Source organism: Agelaius phoeniceus, chromosome 8 (genome assembly GCF_051311805.1).
Source record: "Agelaius phoeniceus isolate bAgePho1 chromosome 8, bAgePho1.hap1, whole genome shotgun sequence".
NCBI classification, from domain to species: Eukaryota; Metazoa; Chordata; class Aves; order Passeriformes; family Icteridae; genus Agelaius; species Agelaius phoeniceus.
In genome coordinates this window covers 16240525-16262366 of record NC_135272.1, presented here as the reverse complement: position 1 = coordinate 16262366, position 21842 = coordinate 16240525, and the positions used below count along the sequence as shown (strand labels likewise).

The following is a 21842-nucleotide window of genomic DNA, read 5'->3' as shown; positions in this document are numbered from 1 at the left end:
TGACTTAGATATTTACCACTCTTTTGCCATTTAAAGATAATTTGTGACCAGTAATTGCTTACTCTGCCCTTGGAGTGGCCCTTGCTCAGAACACTGCCTTGTACCCCAGGTGTTCTGCTGCAGGGGTTACCCAGAGCTGCAGGAACAGAAGCACTGCTGCTTCCTCAGGCATCATCTGCAGCATAGTTTGGATCTGAAACTTAGCACCTGTTAAAAATCTTACCTAGAAACTTTTCAATTTATACTGCTACGGTCATAGCTTACTTAGCACTGACCCTTTCTGATGTTTCTTTAACTCAAAATATAGCTTAAACATTTGTAAAAGTTCAGTAGTGAAGATATGATTTTATTTCTGTTTTTATTTAGGTAATATTTTAACAGCATCTCAGAAACACAGCTCCTTGCTGGAAAAAGAGAGAACATAATTATTATCTTCCTAATTACAAAAACACAAATCAGACATGGGAGGATGAAGCACAAAGAGTACAACAGGAAGAAAAGACCCAATATGCCATTTTGTGAATTCTGCTGGTTAAGTTACTATTAAAAAACCTGAAACAGTTCTCACTATGCTACATACCCTAATAAAAACCAAATCAAGAATACTACTTCTTGCTGTCATCTGGACTCAGCAGCAACTACAAATTCAGGAAGAGTGGTTTCTGTCACCATCTGCTTGTCCTTTCTCCCACAGCATCTTACTGCTACTTGCTTCTGCTCACATTTTATTCCATAAACATACATTTTGTACACATTAATATAACATTTATCAATATTGTACATATTTCAGCCAAATAAAATTTTATTAATGAAAAATAAACATTCTTGTTGGAAAGCTTTGTAAGAACCCAAAACTGGCAATCCTTTTGGAACAAATAAAGGCTGAAATCCTGCAACTCCAAGAGAGGATAACTGAAAGATTCTAAGCCCCACAAGCCCTTGACAGCAGAGACACACATGGGGTACCATTACCAAATACCCTTAAAGGGAACAGGTACACACCTAACCCAGCCAGGAAAACGAAATGGGGAGGGGATGGCACAGACATGACTTGCAAGACTGGAGAGGAAGGAGGGCATGCAAGATGTGAGAAAACGTGAGATGAGAATGGGCAGATAGTGAGAAAGTAGAAGTTCACATCTCAGTTATGTTACTTAACACATTGTAGAGCATTTAGAGACACTGTCTTAATGCAGAGAGTGAAATCCATGCACAGGTGTAAAACAGAGAGAATAAAGCCCCTCTCTCATAACTGAAAGAAGCATTTCTCCTGTTTTGTCCATGCTGAGCTTCTATTTAAAAGGCATCAGAAAAAAGGAGTATTTTAATTTCAATAAAATCCAACATGACTGGAATCAAAAGGAAGAAGCACTATCATAGAGCAGACCCATTTTTCAGCTCCTCTGAAAAGTAATTACTTCTCAATAAAAGACATCTGTGAAAATAAATTTTATAGCAAAATTACGTATTGTGACTATATTTACTAAAAATATTTCTAGACAATCTTAAGAAAGGTCACAGGAGCACAGTAACAATTTAGATGGTCTTCTGTCCAAAAAAAAACAGCTTTAGAAATCAACTGTGCAAGCTGGAATGGCTGTGCCAAACACCCTGTGCTGCCTTCTGAGCTGTCATTATGTGCTTAGGAATTTTCTCCCCTTCCAGGTGAAGCAAGTCTCACTTTCCATTCAGACAGCAGTGTCCTACACACATCCAGCCTCCACAAGGAAAGTGACTTTTCACAGAACACAGCCCCTCCTGATGTGCCCTAGGTAATAACTTCTACTGGAAAACCAACAACCTACGTTGGACACTTAAAGACAATTGGAACCCTGTCACAATGAAGCCATTTGGGAAAGGCACAAATTTTTAACACTATTTCCTACCAACAACCAAGTATATTCTTAGAAAATTATTAAAGGATTAAATAAAAATTAAGTAAGAAAGCTTTTCTGCTGTAGAAAGCATCACCTGCACAAGGACAGTATGACGTCATTTTCAGACATCCAAAAAATCTTCTATCAAATGGGGAAGTCTGCTGTGAGAATACAGCTACACATACTGACTTCTGAAATGCTGCTAGGAGTACACATGCTAAAATGCCTCTATTCTTAATGCAAGCACTGTTATAAAAATTTCATGGTTGGACTTTTATGACTTTCTTCAAGTACCCAGGCATTCCACATCCACCTTAATTGACATGCTTTTTAAGTCACATTTGACCTTTTTGGTTTCTCACACGCTGAAAATGAAGGAAGAATTAGCCTAATGTTTTAAGACTGTTGATCAAAGTTCTTAGAATATATTTCAGCTTTTGAAGTAGTATATATCTGGCAGTTTTCCCAGAAGGGGGAACCAAGTCTCCTTTTTTATGACTGCCAGGACTAGCCCTGCCTCCTGGTGCTGCAGCACACAGGAAATCACAGAAAGCGAACAGCAAGTCAAGATATGACAGAGAAATTTACAGTGCATGCATTTAACTCAGCAAAACCAAAACTATTAAAATGCAGAAACTCTAGAAAACAATCTACAGAATATTACACATATTGTCTTGCAGTCTATAAAGGTAAAAATACCCTTTCAGATCTGATGGCAGTACTTCTTCAAGTATTATACTAAACTTATCTCAAGATCAAAAGTGAAATGCCAGTTTAAGTTCTGATTTCAAAATTAAACACGTTGTCAGAGAACTTTCATAGTAAATCCAGAGGGTAATGGTCTTAAAACTAACATCTCTGAGTAGCTCCAAACAAAAATAGAGACTGGAAATGAGACTGGAGAGAGGCATAGCTCAAGCTGGCTTTTGCCTGTGTGACAGTAGAAATGTTTCAGTCTGAAAAGCTGTTTCCATTTCAACTGCTGCTTTTGATTTAAACATTTTAAAAATTGCTAGTTGCTAAGACAAAGTATCTGAACAAAATTAGTCCATTTCTTATGTTAAAATTAACAAGTGCTGGGCTTAATGTTTCTTGGCCACAGTAACTTAATTAGCCCGCTGCTCTTCCATCTTCTGTGACAACTGCTGTTTCACTACTGGCTAAATCATGAACCTTGGAAACACTCAGGCTCCTCAAGAAATATTTTTGACCAATGCAATTCACTTAGATCCACAGTGCACTTGCATTTAATTACCATGTAGAGTCCCACACAGATGTATTATTCATGAAGATGATCATATGAACTGAGCTGTATCCCAAAATCTGAAGGAAACTCTGAGCAATGGATTCAAGCACAGTTTTGGTTTGTATTTGTCTCAGGTAGTTTTCAGCCTCTTGAAACAGTAACTCCCCTCCTTTTCGCTATTACAATTTTCATTACATACAGACCTTATTTGATTTATGCACTTTTGAAGCACGGCTACTTAACTGAAAGATTACAGATGTTTATTCAATAAAAAATGCATGGATTTGAATAAAATATTTTCACATTAGACACCACTAAATATTCATATTATTTCTAGATTCCAAGCTTTGGTTAGGAAATACAGCTCATTTATATGTGTTTTCTTTTTCAGCAACTCTGGACTTTACTTTCAATTTCAAAACACTGGTTTGTGGAATACTATATAAAGTCACGTATGAATTTTCAAAGTTCTTAATTCCCTACTATCTCCAAACATTTAAAAATTTATTAAAATCACATCAGAATGCCACATGCCTTTCAAATTTAAGTGTACCAATCCTTTTAATATTTATACAAAAATCATCCTTACCTGAACCTTCTTCAGAGCCACAGGTACCCCATCCAGCAGGCAGGTTGCTCTGTAAACTTCACTGAACTGCCCACGGCCAATCTTCTTCTCTATTCGGAAATTGGCAAGGGTGTTGTAGCCCATGTCAGGTCGTAAGGCTTTCTAGAATCAAAGATATTGCAAAGAAAGTTTGCATTTAAGACTTAAATTTCAGTAAGACTAATCACACCAGTGTAAAGATACATATGAAGGAATATGGTTTAAACTATTAAAATTCCTCCATTTCAATGCATTAAAACCAAAACTGTTCCTGACTAATCACAAGATGTTCTAAAGAAAACATTCACTGTACATTTGTAGAGTGAGAATTGAAAATTATAAATTCTTGAGTGTATTTAGAATATTTTCAGCTTGTCAGGAGTTTGAGACACAGAAGAGAAGAAATCCTATCAGGCTTAAATTTGCCATGGTTCCTAGGTCCTAGCTCCTGCCATCCAAAAATTAAAAAAAAACCCTACCCAAACCCATAATAAAGCATCAGCTTTATGACAGTATTTTCATGTCCCTCTTTCAGTGGCTATGCAGTATATTTTTATATATCCTTCTGTTGCTCCAGAAATCAAAATATGAGAACTCTCGTTTTGACAAAAGTGGTGCAGCATTAATGCTCCAGTGCATCCCAAAGCGCAGGACCCAGCTTAATGAGGTAGTTATAGGCCTTTTAGGGAAAATGTCTGAAATTACACTTCAAGATTTTAAATTCTCTACACAGAGCTGCAAGATACAGACTCTCTAAATAGGCTATATTTAAGAAGTATTGTGTACTCCCCATTAGATTTGGGAGTTGCAGCCTCTGCACAGCAACTTGACAAATATTATCGTGAACTACTAAGGCAGTGTGACAACCGCATGCTGAGAGCAAAGTCTCACTAATGTGTTTTGGCATGCAGGTTTGTAATCACACATTTACATATGCAATGACCTACATTTGCATGTCAGATCACACACTGTCTTGCTTTATTAAGACCGGGCACCTCCCTGTGCTTGGCGGCCAGAGTGGCGAGAGAGGGCCAGAGGGCCGTGTTTTTTGGCAGTTGAGGGATGAACTGCCACCAAGGATTAGGCTGATATGGCCTGAGCATTAGACACTTCATTAGAGGTAATCTGTTTAACAGTGGGCAGTGTATGTAAACTTCACAGCCCATTTGCGGCACCTTTTCCCCCCCATGGCCCTTCTTCAAAGGGCAGCGTGGCTGACTGACAGCTTGTCTCATCTGCTCCCTTGTCCTGTCACACAATTTAGATGTGGAGATTTGACATGAGAAGCAACATAGCTGCACATCTCCAACTACCACTGGGTCTCTCCTCACCACAATGCAATTTGTGGGGAATAGGCTTGTGCAGGATAAAGATTTCCCTCGGTCTGAGACCATAACAGAACAGATTATACACACTTGGCTAATGATCACATTACATTGTACTGCCAAGGAAATCACTGAGACTCACAATATTACAGCTTCCATGGAAGAGATATCTATCTGACAACATTAAAATAACCAGAGTGGCTCCCTTTTTTCAAATTTATTTTTTATACTTCTGGCCAAACAATGTATTAAAACTGCAAGAATGTTTTTCTTTTTCCTGTCTGAACAGACTCCTGTAAATTTCAGATCTCAGCCATACATTCAGTTGTAATCCTGCAGAGAGAAGAAATGTGGGGAGAGGAAAGATAAGCTTAAACATTCCTACTAGAGGAAAGACAAACATCATAATATACTAATTAATTAATCATGGCATTAAGAGCTCATTTATACAACAAGCAAACAGAGACAATCTCAACAGAAACCATCATACTCCTTTTCAGACTTGTTTCAGTCTCAGAAAACAGCTGATAGACAATTTAGCAGAGGACTGCCAGGGAAAGAAAGCATCCACAGGAAGGCCACAGAAGTTAGCAGAAGGCATTCAGAGTTAACTTCTAAAAATATACCAGACAGTGGCTGTCACTGTAACCACAGCTCTCAATAGATGTTCTACTTCACTCTTTCTCCAAAACTTTCTATTTGCACTCAGTTACCATTACCTTTGAGATTTACATTTTCAAAAGCATTTCATGCCCCATAAAATACCAATGAACTTCAGTACTGACCTAGACAGGCACAAAAAAGACAGCCCGTTTCTCACATCTGTTAAGACAACACTGAAGAAGCCACCTAAGACTTTATTGACCAAAATATCCCAGTGTACATATCGGTGAGCCCAGGACACAGCACACCTCAGTTTCTCCAGTGAGCAAGACTTCACAGGAGGTCCTTGTTCTCTCCCACTGCAACCTCCCCAGTATTGCTCCATCGCTGTATGCCAGTGCACTATATCCAGCCAAAAATTCATCTGGATTGTTAAAATAAAGCTCAAAATCAACTTGATCATTTCTTTTTAATTACTTACAGATTCAGTTCAAAAACAAAACCAAACAAACAGTTGGATTGAAACAATTTAGAGATTCCAATAAGCAGTTAAGAGTGGAGTCAGACAGGTTTTTCCTAACTGGGCTTTTTTGTTGAAGAAATCACACCACACATTTCTAAAAATGTTAAGCCAGGTTCCTTCAGTGAGGATTCCTAAGCTATAAAACTAAGCTCACTCCAGTTGAGAGAGAACATTAAGGAGACTAACAGCCAGCTCCAAGATGAGAAACAGCAGCAGAAAAGTTATTTTCTTGGAGAAGTTACCAGTGAAATTCCAAAGGAAACTTGTCTATTTGATGCATATAATGCTGCAATAAAATTTCTTTAGATTCCAAATTTATCCAGAACACCAGCTGAAAACATGGCTGCAAACCCTTGCAGAAGATTCCCTTAGATTTTCACCCTGCTACTCAATACTAACATCTCAAGGTTACCAATCCAAAACTTAATGGGAGATACCACCCGAAAGACTGTGAATCATTGCTTTTACATTAGCTATTACCACACAGGGAAAAGATTTACACAACACCATGGAAAAACTTCCACGAAAAGTTAAACTGATTGGTCAGTTACCACTAAAAAGCAAGTCAGACATCTTTAGGAAAAGCAATTGAATGAAACAGACAAAATGTTTCACTACTGCAGTCCACTGTGTGTGCACTGAATACTGCACAGGGCTCTGAGTCCTCATTTTGAGGAGAATACAGGCAAACAAGGAAACAGAGCAGAATAGCAATGCTGAGCAGAGATATGCTTCCATATAAGAAGAGACTTAATAAACCACTGTTCTTCAGCTTTGGAAATGCCAAAACAAACAAAAAAACATACCCCAAACAAAAAACAAACAAACATACCCCAAAAAGTAAGGGATGTATAAGCTGCCTTCAGTTTACAGTTTTTCAGCTCTAGCAAGAAATTAATGCTTTTCTCTATTTAGATGCTAAAATGCTCTCATTCTACTCTCACAAAAGTTCTGGAATTTAAGAGTCTACTGCCTCAGACTGCTAATCCACATTTTTCTATCTTCCTCCATAACCTTTTTATAATGTGTAAGCAGTTTGGGAGTACTATCTGCACTCCCAAAACATCCTTGTGATGTAAGGGAATACAGTGTTTTAACTTCATAGATAACAAACTCTGATGGAGCTTTCAGGCACTTCATTCCAAATAGCAACTGAGTTTCTGATAGCACTGACTGTGGGTGGAGGACTGCAGCTAGCAGTGTACCTCAGCAATCAATAGTGGGTTCAGTCCAGTAGTGATCAACATCACCTGAAATGATCTGGATAATGGGGCCAAGTGTGATCTCAGAAAGTTTGCTGATGACACAAACTGGGAGGACTGGATGTACCAGAGGGTTGTGATGTCATCCCAGGGGACCCTGGCAGGCTGCACAAATGGGCTGCCAGAAGCCTCACACAATTCACCACAGGGAAGTGGGAAGCCCCATACATGGGCTGTGATAACCCCAAAATGCAGCAGGAACGCTGGACACTGACCTGCTGGAAAGCAGCCCCACAGGCCAGCCCTGGGGTCCCACTGGACACCAACACAAACAGGGGCCAGCAATGCACTCCAAGGTTGGACAGGGATGTCCTGGGCTGCATTTGGAGAGTGGTGCCAGGAGGAGGAGGAGGGAGATCCTTCCCCTCTGCTCAGCGCTGGCAGGAGCACACCTGGAGTGCTGCATCCAGCTCTGGGCCACCCCTAACACAGACTACTGGAGAAAGCAACCAGGGCTCAGCAGCACAGATCACAGGGGAAAGGCTGACAGCACTGGCAACATCCAGCCTACAGAAGAGAAGATTCAGGGGGAATCTCATCAATGGGCTCAAATTCCTGAAAAACACATGTTAAAATACAGAGTCAGGCTTCCTTCAGCAGTCCCTGTGACAGGACAAGAGGTGATGGGCACAGGCTGAAACACTGAAGGTTTCATCCAAACATCAGGAAAGATTTTTTTCACTGTGAGGGTGACAGCAAAAGGGAGGTGGCCCAGGGAGGTTGTGGAGTTGAAACCTGATGCCTGGTTTCAACCATTACATTTCTGTCAATGTAGTGGCAGAAATTCATACAGTATCACTGTCAGGAGGTGTAAGAAGATGTGGGTAAAGCCAACAGTCTGAAATAAATAGGGTATTTTGGACACAATTTTGAAACATAGTGTTTAACAACTCAACATTTCTTAAGGAAACAACTGTATTCCTCTTTGCTTCCTCCTCACACTACAACTCCAACTTCCCAAAGTCAGTGAAGCAGCAGGAGGCAAAAATTAAAACCAATTATTTTCTATGGATTACTGGACTGATATTGAATTCATTTCAAAAATCATGAGAATACTTCTATGTGTTCACAGTTTCACTGTTACCACAAGAAACAATGTTATCCCTATTTAAGAAATGATTTACAGTTGAAAAAACCCAGATACATGTACCTGTGGCTGAAATGGTGGAGCAGTAGGCCCCTGCATTCCTTGTGATTGTTCATCCATTCTATCAAGCAGCAATGTCCCTTATGTCCTGAAAAGAAAAATACAGTCATTACACTGTAATCCAGCCAGTATTTATGATTAATGAACATCAGCAGAAGAACAAAGGAATTAATCATCTCAATTGTAGCTTGAGTTTAGGAATTTAACTAGCTCTGCACTGTTTGGGGAAGGAGGTTTTCTTATGTTTAGCTGCTCTATGAAATTTAAAAAATCACTATAGGCACCTGAATTTATTATTAATAATGTGAATTAAAACTGCTTGCACCAGACAAATGACTATGCCTGATAAAAGCTGCATCTTCCCATTACTGTTCAGGGGCACCAACCACGTGTTTAACTATGTAGATGCCTGATCTACAGGCAGCAGGGCAAATAGCAGATCAGCAGAAGAGTTACAACTGCAGCACACATACTGCATTGCATTGATTTATCTGTAGGTTTTAGGGAATATGCAAAATTAGTTCCATCCAAACAGGAAAAAAGCTAAACATGTACACAGTACATTCTGACAAGCTAGTTAAGAGGCCTTTGGAATACTGTGAATTTCTCATTTCCCATTAGTAAGACGGGAGGACAGATGCCTGCCATTCCCAAGACAGACACACAAGGCTTTGACCAGTAGTAAGAGCTGCAAAATGCACTGAACCATTAGCAGTAAAAACAGGAGAGACAAAAATGCAAATGCTGATATGATTTTTACTCCCCTCAACTAAGGGCATCCTTTCTTAGGCATCCCTGAGGGCGAGCCGGTGCAGCAGCCAGTGCTACTGATGCCTACAAGGGCAAGCCCTACTCAGATGAAGACAACACAGAAGTTCACTGGCAGCTTCGAAGCCAAACAATGAAATAAGCTTTCATACAAGCAAGAGGCAAGGCCTGAACAACTTTTTCATCACACAAAGATGAAGTATCCCTGCCTATTACCTGGTCAAACCTGCCAAGGCCTTCAGAGGAACAAGAATCATGTGTCTGACAGGGGTGTTATCCTTGCTTTTCAATTTATTGTTTTCTTATTCCCTGCTCCAAATCCTGAATGTTCTGGAGACAGACAGACACAGAACTTGTTTTCTGACACCATTAGATGTTTAACATAAGGAAATTTCCTGTAATAAATTTATTCTGCTAAACCTATGTACTTCCACATACAAAGCTATTTACACTCCACACAGATTCCTACAGCTGTTAAAACACACAAATCTTCCCAATAATTCCTCTAGACTATTCAAAGGGTTAGAAATAACTCTCAACAGAAGACAGAAAACCTTAGAAAAGCTTTTCAAAGGCAATTGCAAAATATTCAAGAAACTAATGAATGGCTTGTGCTCGCTGCACTGCTGCCACTCTTACAGTATTGTTGTGGTAAGATCACTAACAGACAAAGGAGTCACCAGGCAGCTCTGCAGTTTCTCCGTGCTGCCCTTGTGCAGTAAGCAGTGGACAGCATACACAAACAAATCATTAGTGATCTGCTCTCCCTGGCCCATTGAAAGCAGTCACCCACATGCCACCCCAGCTCCATCAGCAATTCCTGACACCACACCACAGCCACACTCAGAGCAACCAAAGGTCCCCTTAGGCTTTGCCTTCCCATCCATTGTACTTCCACACAAAGCACACAGGCTGGGGCTTCCTGTTGTTCTGTATTACCTGTAACTGATTCAAAGGCAAAGGAGATCCAAAAAAAGCAATTTCAGGCAGGTCAACAGAAAAAAAAAATCAAATATCAAACTACAGTGAGAAGCAGAGAAGAGGAGGTAGTAATGCCAAGATTTCCAAGACTGTCAGAATGACCATGCTGAAAAAGGGAAGTCAGCTGCCAGAACCAGTGCACACCACCAACCAGGCAATCTTCCAGCCAGCACTAGGACACCAATACTGGGGATACAAACAACAGGACCAATGTTTCATTTGAAATCACAAGAGCACAGCAACTCCTCTTACTCCACAAGGCAGCAAAGGAGCCCTCACCAGTAAGTCAGACCATCAAACCCCAAGTGCCTGAAATGGGAGTAACACCTTTTCCTTCCTTCACAAACAGGCCCGGCTGTCCTCATTCACTTCCCCATGGCCACCTGTCAGAGCTCTGGCTCTCTGCCCACACATCTGAAGATCACAGAGATATAAAGCAGCCCAAGAGGCAAGAGCACACTCCCACACCCAAGCTCCCATCCCACAGGCAGCACTCAGCTTTCCAGGTGCTTTCCAGCAGGCTGCCAGAGGAGAGGCAGGACTGATTACCCACGGCTGTCAGGGCAAGCAGAGCAGAGGAGCCACTCCTGAACAGGAGCCAGAGCTCATTGCTTCCATTCTACTCAAATGTATTCTAAAATAATATTAAAAAAAAAAAAAAAAAAAAAAAAAACAAAAAACTAGGAAAAACTTGAAACCCTTGTGACTTAAATCTAGCAACTATGTCTTTAAAAACATGATCAGACTATTCCAGGAGAAAAAGATTAAATGCACTGCTTAATCACATGAAACATACTTTTTAAGAACTAGTTTCATAGCTCCAAGTCCATAAAGCATTCACACTTAATTCATACGGTATTTAGGCAAAAATGTTATTGCCTTAACAGATGGCAGTTCTTCAACAACAAAAAAATACGTTTTCCTGTAGAAAACACCATTAATAGTCCCAATATACATGGTTTCCATTAGCTACTTGCTATGCACTTGTTTGTCAATTTTGCATCTTAAGTGAGAACATACAGTAATCAATGTCAAAGCAGAAACAGCTATACTTTAGGAAAAGAGCATATACTTAAATGAATGCTCAGAATGTTACAGTTCTGCTGAGAATCTGAGAAGCTCAGTCCTTTTTTTTTCTGCAAAATATAGCTGTAGCTACTGCACATAATTGCTAACACAGAGTTACACTGGTTCAGGATGTGCTGATCAGGGACACAGTCAATTTGGCTGTTCTCAAAGAATGGAATGTACTATGTTTACTTCTGGATTACACCACCAATTAAGGCAGATATTTTCAGTTTTTACTATAACCATTTTTTTAGTTAAGTTAGAGACAAGGCTCTTCAGGACCAACTATTTTTTGTAAATAATTTTCTTGTAAATTTTGTGTAAAGTTAGATTCTTCAACCTAACATGGATTTAAAATGAAAATTTTAGATCAACAAACTTCTCATCTATCTTTACTGAATTTAAAGATAAGGATCAGCCTCAGCTGTGGGGTGGGGGGGAAGCCAACAACACGTATCAATTCTATGTTTCCATGTAAGAATACAAGCTAAAGAAATATTTCCATTTGCTTATATCACATGTTGAGTCTCAGCTACCCAAAAGCACAATTTAAACGCCGGTAGAACATTCAAACAGTGCCCCTGGTTGAACCTAAAAAAAGCAGAGTGCTGTGGAAACAGGGGTTTAGATTTCCAAGTGCCTTCCTGAGCAGCCGACACCCAATTCCTGTGCCCACCGCAGTAGTGCTAATCCAGCAGGGTGTGCCAGGGAGCCCAGGCGTGCCAGCCCCATTCCTGCCCTGCTCTCTGTCACCTGCAGTCACACTGCCACAGCCTCCCAGCGCCACAGACCTGGCGGGGGAGACAAACTTCACACCCAGCAATAACAGCGTGGCACTTCGGGGTAAAAAACAGCCACAGAACTGCTTTGTAAGGCAGACTGTCTTAAGTCATTCTCTACCTCTTTAAGGCAAAAACTTGGCCACTGGAGAAAGCCTGCTTGGTGGTCAAGCCCACACTTTGTCAGGTCATCAACACTGATCAACACTCTTCAGCACCCACTCACTGCTGGCAACTCAGGAGCAGGCTGCAGTTTATAATGTTTATATTTACATATATTTTTATAGGTGTGCATTAATAATGCAAAATGCATTTAAGCTGACACCCACTTGAAGTTAGTCTGCCCAGACTAACTGACAAGGGACAAGGCTGGAAGACCATGTAGTGGAAGACCAAGTTCACCATTATCACAATAAAACGTCACATATCCCTATTAGTATACATACATATACATTAACATATATATATGCATATTAAGATATATATGTGCACACATCTGTACACAGATTATGTACCTATACCTAACTGTGTATGTACATAGAATATTTCATTTTTACCACTGTCAGCTAATAGTAAATACTTGCTTCACGTTGTCCAAAAAACCCAAAATATCTTCTAAAATGTGGAAAACACATAGCATTTGTCAAATTCTCTGCAGAAGCATCCAAATCGGAGAGAAGCTGTATATGCAACTTTAATGTACTGAAAGTGATTCAGTTGGGATCCATATACATCTATATTCTAAAAGGATTAGTTTTAATTTTAGAAGCAGTTTCTAAAACCCAGATCAATACTCTCCACAGGATGCCGAGTCCCCTCTGTAGGCACAGCCTTGAATCTGAACAATACAAATTCCCAGCACTTGTTAATCTACAGGTAGATATTAACCACCTAATTGAAAATACTGCATTTTTAGCAAATTTATATCCAAATTCCCTACTCATGGGCAGTCCAGTCAAAGCAGTCAAAAAACACATGGAGAGTTTATCTGGGGTAAAAGTTGGTTTTAGCAAGAGCAGGAGTGGCCATATACAAATAACCCTTTTGGAAGAAAGTAAGGGAATACACTAAGAGTTTGTACACAATTTTCTCATCCATTTGGCCCAACTCACCGGCTTATTTTCACTCCAGCCCTGAAAACACACATGCCATTCACTGTCATTCCCCAGCTACTAAGAGTTTGCTCTGTCAGTGCTGTCTGATTAGAAGATGAAAGGCAAAGCTCTCCTGCTTCACAAGCCTGCTTCCATTCCTCTTCATTTGCACAATTTAAAAAGTTAGTTTGTTTACTTCTCCCTCTCCATTTCAGTTGTGTCACTCAAGTAAATTGCTTATCGGGCAAGGTGCTCCCAAAGGGTTATACATGCACTGACTTGCCCCTTATTAAACTGTTTGTTTGTTACTTCTTATGAACTGAAAAAGAAACAGGAACTGAAACTGCTTGAGCAGCAAGCTTCTACATTCTTCATTTAGTTTCTATTCACCTGAAAGAAATTTGATAACCCACTTCTTCATACTCAATAGCCAATTATAAAGGGCACAGGTAGATGATAACGTCAGAGTGAGAAGTATTGCAGGGAACAATGCACTGTGTTTAACCATGATACCATCTAGAAACAAAGCCCCAGCAGACACCACAGCAGGCTGTGCTCCTACATCTCTAAGCAAGCAGCTCTAAGGGTGAACAAATGATGTGATGCTGCCCCTTCCCTGCCTTCAGCCATGACTCCCAAACCCTCTTCCTTCCAGTGGGGCTGCTGTGGCTACCCAGACTCCTGGTAAGCAAAGTGAAACTCACTGAAAGCTACCCTTGACAAAGTGACTTTTTCCCAGTTCAGTTCCCAGAATGATAGCATTGCAGAGACAAGGACAGAACTGTGATGGCAAAAGACAGAGAGGAAGATACAGGACTGCTCTAGCCCCAGCTAACTTGGATCAGCTGAATCTACTGCCAAATTACATCTCTAACATGAAATTACACAAGTCAGTCTAACAGCTCAGCGACACCAAAGATATTTCTTTCTCTCACTTTCTCTGCCACATGATCCCACTTTGCCATCCTGAACTCTCTGGCCCTGTTGCCAAGCTGATCCAACTCCCTGGTGCAGCTGGGCTTCTGCTCTGCAAGCAGAGAGCAGAACCAGCACGTGGGGCACTCTGCTGAGCACCAGAGAAAAAAGTAAGAAGGGGAAGTTCAGGGATGGGAGATGTAGGAAAGGGACTGCAGAAGAAACAGAACATCTTCCCTGTGGCAACAGTGTGCTAGTAAGTTAGCTCACCACATTTTACTGTGCTTTGTCCTCTGAAGGGAGGTGAACGAGCACTTCAAAAAGCTGCAACGGCAAGGCAAGTGCCAGAACAGAGAGAAGGCAATTCACAGAGAGAAGGAAATTCACTCAATACCAACCCAAGAGTTTTGTCAACAAAATACTGTATGGGAAAGTAGAACTAAGAAACAAAATTAACAGAAGGAACATAAACAAGAGTAACAAGTTAAACTGGAAAAAGGAAAAGAAACTAAAAGGAGAAAAATCCCCAAAAACTAAGATGTTCAGATAAAGGAAGCTAAAACATTATTTAGAAACCCTTACAGGTACAAAACCTCACAGCTCTCACACACAAGAGAGGGAGCCTTAATGAGGGCACAACTTTAAACACACCTATAAAAGCAAATCATTCATAAAGAGATGCTTAAGAGATTTTACTAAAAGTGTAAACAGCTGATCTTCACACAAGAGTTAAAAACACAAGACAAATGAAAAGACTGGAAGCATTGTCAGATAAACCCATTGTGGCTAAGCACAGGGAAAATACATCCCAGTTAGAAGACTGGGTGGACACAAACATGCAACAACTCTGGCTGACAATGTCCATGTTGCTACAGGTGGAGTAGAACACATTTAATAATAAATTCCACACACTCCTCAAAAATCTCTCATTATCTTAGAAAGCAGAGCAAGACATCCTACTGCAGGCATTAGATGCACATTCTCAAGCTGAAAAAATTTATCCGTAATATCTAGTTTAAAATCTGCTACCCTAAAGATGAGAAAATGAATGAAGCATTCTAAAGAATCAGAAAAGAAACACCAGCCACATTTAACAGGCTTCCTGTGAACCTCTGAGCAGCATTACCCTTGACTCCTGAAAGCAGTGAGTAATCCAGGATCCCTGGGTCCAGAAGCAAGGCAGGCAGCAGCCAGCACACTCACTTCAGAGACAAGCCAACACTCCAGTCTGCAGCTGTTTCTATGTTTTACATCAAACCACCACTGTCTAAAAGCTGCAAGATGCACATGTGGCTGTGGAGCACCCTCAATGATCAGCACTCCATGGGACACTGTCTGCAGGCTGCTCCTCAGGTCCTGCAGGTCTCTGCAAAGCTCACACACAGCCCACATACCCAACACACAGTTCTGAATCTCAGTCAGGGCAAGGACTGGAAGTTCACTGCTGCAAAGACAACTCCTTTTTTGGATTTGCTCTCAGATGAGGACAAAAAGGGTACAGAAGAAGGGCCTCTACAGGGCAGGAGGCTATGTGTTTTCCCACCAGAAGTTTTTACTTATTTTTAGAAGTAACTTTTAGTTCACCTGTTACACTTTCGCCTTTCTGCTATCAAAGAATGAGTAATTTTCTAAACTCTGTTCTCTAACTACAGAAAATTGCTATTAACTGAGAAAGAGTGGTTCGTCAATACTTCACAGCACCTAATTCAAATATCTCCCAAAGGCTTCAGCAACAATCTCATCTACAAGCTCTACATGAACTTTTATGACATTGTAAAATAATTCATCTGGTCCAACATAAACACAGCTATTAAATAAGACAGCAATAACTTTGCTATAAATCATTCCAAGCAGTTTGAAGAGGTTTGAATGCACACTCCCAAATGCCACATGATGCAAACAGTCTATTTACTTTGTCACTATAAGCCAATACAAAAGTCACTAATATCACAAGATTAACCACATGCAATCAGGTTTTAACATGATCGTTCACAGTATTTTCTTACAAATTCCTCTTTTTAATGTGTTGTTTAAAATTTTATTTATGCAAGGGAATTTTTTATAAGTGCTATATGCCTAACACGTTACAATGGCACTTGAAATACTGCACACTTTCTAGCCACAAAAATCACAACTGAATCACAGATTTGTTTTACAATGCACAAGAGTCTGTTCACCAAAAAAGCAACTCATTTCCACAGCATTGCTTCTCTGCAGCTTTTTAAAACTAATGTGACAGGAAGAATCACTTTAATACTTATTAGGGAAACAAAAAGTGGGATTATGTACTTCAGTCTAGGGCTCAGTTCCTTCCCATTTGGCTAGGGAAGTGAAATGATTATAAATACAGCAAATCAGTGTTCTAAAGGCTGCCCATATCAGCCCGTATCACCACTTTGGTATTTTGGTCAGTTATTTTCATCTCATTTGCAAAGCACATGGAACGCAGATAAAGTGAACAAATTCTCTGGAAATCAGTCAGTTAACTCCTAAAACTATCTCCAGTATTAACTTTCACAGGATAATCTCATCATCTCTTAAATCCTAAATCAGAAGGGATTTTCAGATAAACACCAATTCACGAAAAAAATTCCTGGGAGGTAGAGAAGAAGTTAGTGCAGTTGGACTTTTCCTAGGGGACTTTCCAATGTAAGGTGAACTCAACCAAGCATCCAGCACAGATGTTTGGAACAATGTCAAACTTCAGAAGGCAGCGAGGCACTGATAGTGATAAGCTGAATTTAGCATCACTATAAAGACAGAGAGTATTGCACTAAGTTTATTACACATGGGGGGTGAATTTATGAACAAACTGCCTCAACAAATGTCACTGTGCACAAATACACAGGAACTGTTTTGTGCAACTGAGCTTATAGAGGGGTTTATATGGCTCTGTCTTACAATGCAGCAGATACCACAGGTCACAGTAAAATGAGCAACTGACTTCCTGCCTGACTCTATTTTTCATTTGACTTTCTTATTTCTTATTTGTTCACAGGCCTTCCAATGAACTCTAAAATCTTAGATTTTTTTCTTCTTTTGAAACAAGCTTCCATGGTGAGGATGGGAATCTACTTATCTAATTCATGTAGACCCTGGAAGACACTGTGATAAGTCCATCAAAAAAAAGATTTTTGGTTGAATAAAATTCCTTGAACTCAAATATTTTTTTTACTGCAATGACTATCTAGTATGTTGAATAAAAGATATATATGACAAAGGCAGTATCTCCATCCTTACAGTGAACAACTTCTAAGTGTGCTCTGATAAGCCATCTACCCAAACATCAGGTATTTCTAAATACAGTATCTTAATGTTTTGAAATTAAAGAAAGAACAAGTGCTCTCAACATTATTCTTAGTATCAAAACATTTAAAAATAACAAACATGGCTTTAAGTTCTTACTTTAAAGCTGCCGGACTTGCTTGTAAGTTTCCTTCTTTCCACCACAGTTTTCCTTCCTCTGCCTAAGTTTTCCATAGGCCATGAACTAATGACTGTTTTCCACTGCATTTCATCTCTCTCAAGACAGTGCAAGTCTGTAGTTTAAACAGACATTTCTACAGCACTGCAACACTTGAGTTCTCTCCTAAACTGCCTAGGGAAAAAAACCTTTTAAATTTCATTCTTCCCGATTTAGCCAATCTGTGAATCCAACCATCCGATCTAATAATCCAAAGTGTGTATCTTATGCAATTTCTTCATCTCAGGCTTGTAATACAACTTTATACAGGAAATACACCCAGTACATTCCACAAAATTACTGCTCACACGTAACCTTTCCTGAGAAGTGATGCCACCATTGCAATCTGAAAAAACACCTCTATCACTTCAAAAGGTGACAAAAGTTACCATTCAGTCGGTGCAAGAAGGGAAAAAAAACATTTAGAAAGATTTTATCTAATATCAAGAATTAAATAATAGTGTGATTAATGAAGAACACATGTCCCCTCATCATATTTTATTAGAAGTACAGTGATTATCTTACGTTGTTTTACCAGTACCCTCAAAAATGCAGAGCAAACCAAAGCACACTGCACTCCAAGAACTGCGTTCTGAAGCCTAAAACCACGCAGGATCAGTTCACACGAACACTGAAAGGAACTCGGGGCGGGTACCGGGATAAGCGAACCTGGATGCTCGGTAAACTGAAGGAGGGGACACTCACTCCCAGACGGAGAATGCCTCACTTCCAGCGTGTCCCACCAGGCCGCAGCTCTCTCCAGGCCCGCGGGCCAACCCCGCACCCGGCCGGGCAGCCCCGCTGTCCTCCCGGGACAGAGGCCGCCGGGCCCGGGCTGCCCCCCCTCACAGCCGGTGACAGTGCTGTTGTCACCGCTGCCGTGTGACACCCCCAGGCTGGGCTGTCCCGGGAGCATCTGCCCGACACCCACCCCCAAGCGAGAGGAGGGCACGGGAGCCTGGAGGAAACCCGGGGAAAGTGACGAGGAACACCAAGGAAAGCAGCTCCGCCTGCGGCAGGCACGCAAGGAGCCCGGCGCGGCAGAGGCACGGGGGCCGGCCGGGCCGCAGGCAGGCTGGGGCCACAGGCAGGCTGAGGCCGGAGGTGGCGAGGCCGCCGGGCAGGGTCCCCGGCCGCCCGCTCCTCTAGCGGAGGCGGCGCGGCAGCCGCCACCGGGCGAAACAACACCGGAGCGCTCAGGGCGCCGCTTGCCCTGCCGGCACACGGCGGCTCGGCGCCCCTCCGGCCGCGGGGCAGGTGCCGGTGCCCCGGACGCGGCGCAGCCCGCTGCCGTCCCGCCCCAGCGCCGCGCACAAACTTTCTCGCTCCGGCCCCGCGCCGCTCCCTCCCCGTGCGGCGGGCGGAGCGGCAGCCGCCGCGGCCAATGGCGCCGCGTGCCGCAGCCCCGCGGCCAATGGGCGGCGGCGGGAGGCGGGACCGCCGGCAGCCCCCGCGGCGGGGGGAGCGCGCCGGCACGGCCGCCCGGACCCCCGGGACCCCCCGGCTCCGAGACCTCCCGGCCCCGCCGCGGCCCCGCTCACCGAACAGCCTGGCTCCGTCTGCTCCTGGCGCGGGAGACCGGGACCGGCCCCCCGCTCCTCCCCGGCTTCTCCGGCGCCTCGAGCCCGGGGCCGCGCCGGCGCTGGCAGCGGGCGCCTAGCGGGGCTCCTGGCGGGCGGCGCAGGCACCGGCAGCAGCCCCGACCTGCTCTCCGCCCCCCGCCGCTCCTGCCAGGCCCGTAAACATCCCGGCATCCCCGAGGATGGGGCGGGGCGGCCTCCCGGCCCCGCCTCGCTCCGCTCCCCCCGCCCGGCCGGAGGCGCGGTGTCCGCTCGGCCGGCAGCGGTCGGTGCCGGCGGGCCCGGTCCGGCTGTGCCCGGGCAGCTCCTCTGGAAATGACCGGGCTGTACGTGCGGTGAGGCAAGGAGTGCTCATCGCAGCGTGCTCGTGCCGGGAGCACGGCGGGGCCCGAGAAGCTCTCCCGGAGCAGGAGCGGGAGGAGCACCGGCTCCGGCCTCTGGAGCAGGGACTGGCCCTTCTGCTCTGAGCAGCACTGCTCTGAGGCTTGGGCCCTGCCAGATTTAAAAACATGTCAGACTTGCTCATTTTGTATTTGAGTTGTGATAGTCAATCTGTGAGACATTGGATATTAACTGAGTACATCAACTGAAAGTGACACAAACTCCTTTTTGCTATGCTGGGAGAAATAAAAGTGATGGCAACAAAAAATACCAGACTCTTGCTGAGTCCTGTTCCACCAGCTTCTACTTTGCAACAGCACTGGGTTTAAGTAGATAAAAAATACTGAATTCCAGAATACTACTGGTTTTCAAGTTCCTGAAAGTCTACCCTGCTTCAGTGCAGGGAAGGGTAATTACCTACACAGAAGAGAAGTTTAAAGAACCAATGATGGGAGACAAGTACGAAAGCTGACCAGTTTCCCCAGTAAGGTTATGGATTACTGTGATCAAATTAACTTTTTTTCCTCAGGTGTAGAAGCCCTCTGTAAAAGGTGCTCCAGTAATCTACAAAGAGAAAACAGTAATTGAGAATTACCTTGAATCAGATGTACTTGATTTTTCCAAAGCAAAACTTAAATTCTCATAAGGCTTGGAGGTTTTGCTGCAGTTTTTCCCTTGTAACAGGTATAGTAATACTTGATTTAAGCCTTGCAAAAGAAGTAGGAAATGGGCCAGTGTGTCTGAAAAAAGTCTATTCACTTCCCTGTGTACAAAATTATATCTGCTTTTGAGGCAAACTTTTCAGCTTTGAGACATCTGCAGTGTTGCCAGTCATACAAAGTCTAATGAAAGTTGAAAGGAAATTATTTTTGTTGGCTCTCATTTCTCTGATTTGTTACTCTTTCTGCACATTTCCTCTGTAATAGCATTGGGTCATTTGGTGCCACTGGCCAAATACAGTGATAAGGTGACCACCCAGGCCTTCCCTTTTGATGTGCATTTTGTATTTCTTTAGGGTAGTCCAAAAAAATTCATTTGAATCGCGATTAAGAGAAATGGGGTTTTTTTGATAAATTATGTTGTAAATGCAGTTTCTTGAACAAGAATTCACTGGATAGTTTTTTGCAGAAAGTGCAATACATTAGGGTTCCCCACATACCACAAAGTGAAAACTTGATAGATCTGCCATACAATGTTAAGAAATTACTTTAAAGAATTGCAATCAGCAAATTCCACTGACTTCCATCTCCAAAAGTCTCTTCAGCCTCAACCAGAAATGGAGTTGTGTGAGGGCAGTCACCTATTAGCAAAACCTCTGATGGAAAAAGGAGAGATTGTCACTTGGTGTGTAGCTGACCATAAAATACTGAGTCTTATTAGGTCTCATGTTCCCACAGGTAAAGGCAATAGTACTGTAATACCCAGCTATTGCTATTTTCTAGCCTCTATTAGATGGAAAATGAGCAATTCACAACCTAGACTTAGGTAGCATTTGAAGGTTTCTCTACATTCATGCATAAAAAGAGAAGACCCAGGGCTTGCTTGCTTTTTTTTACAGTAGGTTTCTCACAGTCTCCCTTTATTTAATCTGATTGTATTTGAATTTTTTCTTTCATCCTATTTTTATACTCACTGCTCTTTCACTTTCATTAATTTTTGTTTGATTTTCTCCATGCTGTAATTTCACTGTGCAGTTCCATAATATTTTGACTTCTCACTTTAGACACCTGAATCCAATGGCTACTTTAGCTTGACATTACCAGTTGATGAAGCATCTTCTCTTTCCTGTATTCCAACCTTATCTTTCTTAGAAGACGGTTGTTTCTATTTTATTCTTGATGCTTGGGACTCAGAGATGCTAAAAATGAAGAATCTGCTTTAGTTAATTAGTTCATCATCACAACCAGGCAAACAGGCTTTCATATAAATGTGACTAAACACTGCCCCCATTAATTTTACATTTGCAAAGTGACACACCTTCCACAGAAGATCCTCTTCAGCCCTGAGTTGTACAAATGTTTATTCATAGAAGGATGTTTTTCTTTGCTTTTCAATGCACATTTACAGTTAAATAAATTTGTCTAATATTCCCTGTAATGGAGACTTTATATCAAACAGAATCAGAAAGGCAGAAGAGGCTCCAGAAGATCCTCAGGGATTGTTAGGGAGCAGGCTTATCTCTGGCTAAAGCTTCTCTCCGAGGCCAGAGGGGACACTGCCTAA

The 21842-nt window shown here is 42.1% G+C and overlaps 1 protein-coding gene across 1 annotated transcript in view; it reads right to left on the bottom strand.

Annotated features, from left to right (window-relative positions):
• Positions 1 to 19424, bottom strand: part of NEK7 (NIMA related kinase 7) — a 68136-nt gene extending 48712 nt beyond the window's left edge. Inside the window, 6 exon segments of the mRNA XM_077182093.1 lie at positions 3713 to 3853; positions 8594 to 8678; positions 17601 to 17750; positions 17752 to 17793; positions 19200 to 19249; positions 19251 to 19424. Of these exon segments, the coding sequence (XP_077038208.1) occupies positions 3713 to 3853; positions 8594 to 8678; positions 17601 to 17750; positions 17752 to 17793; positions 19200 to 19249; positions 19251 to 19412 (630 nt within the window). The 5' untranslated portion in view covers positions 19413 to 19424.
• Positions 19425 to 21842: the final 2418 nt, after the last annotated feature.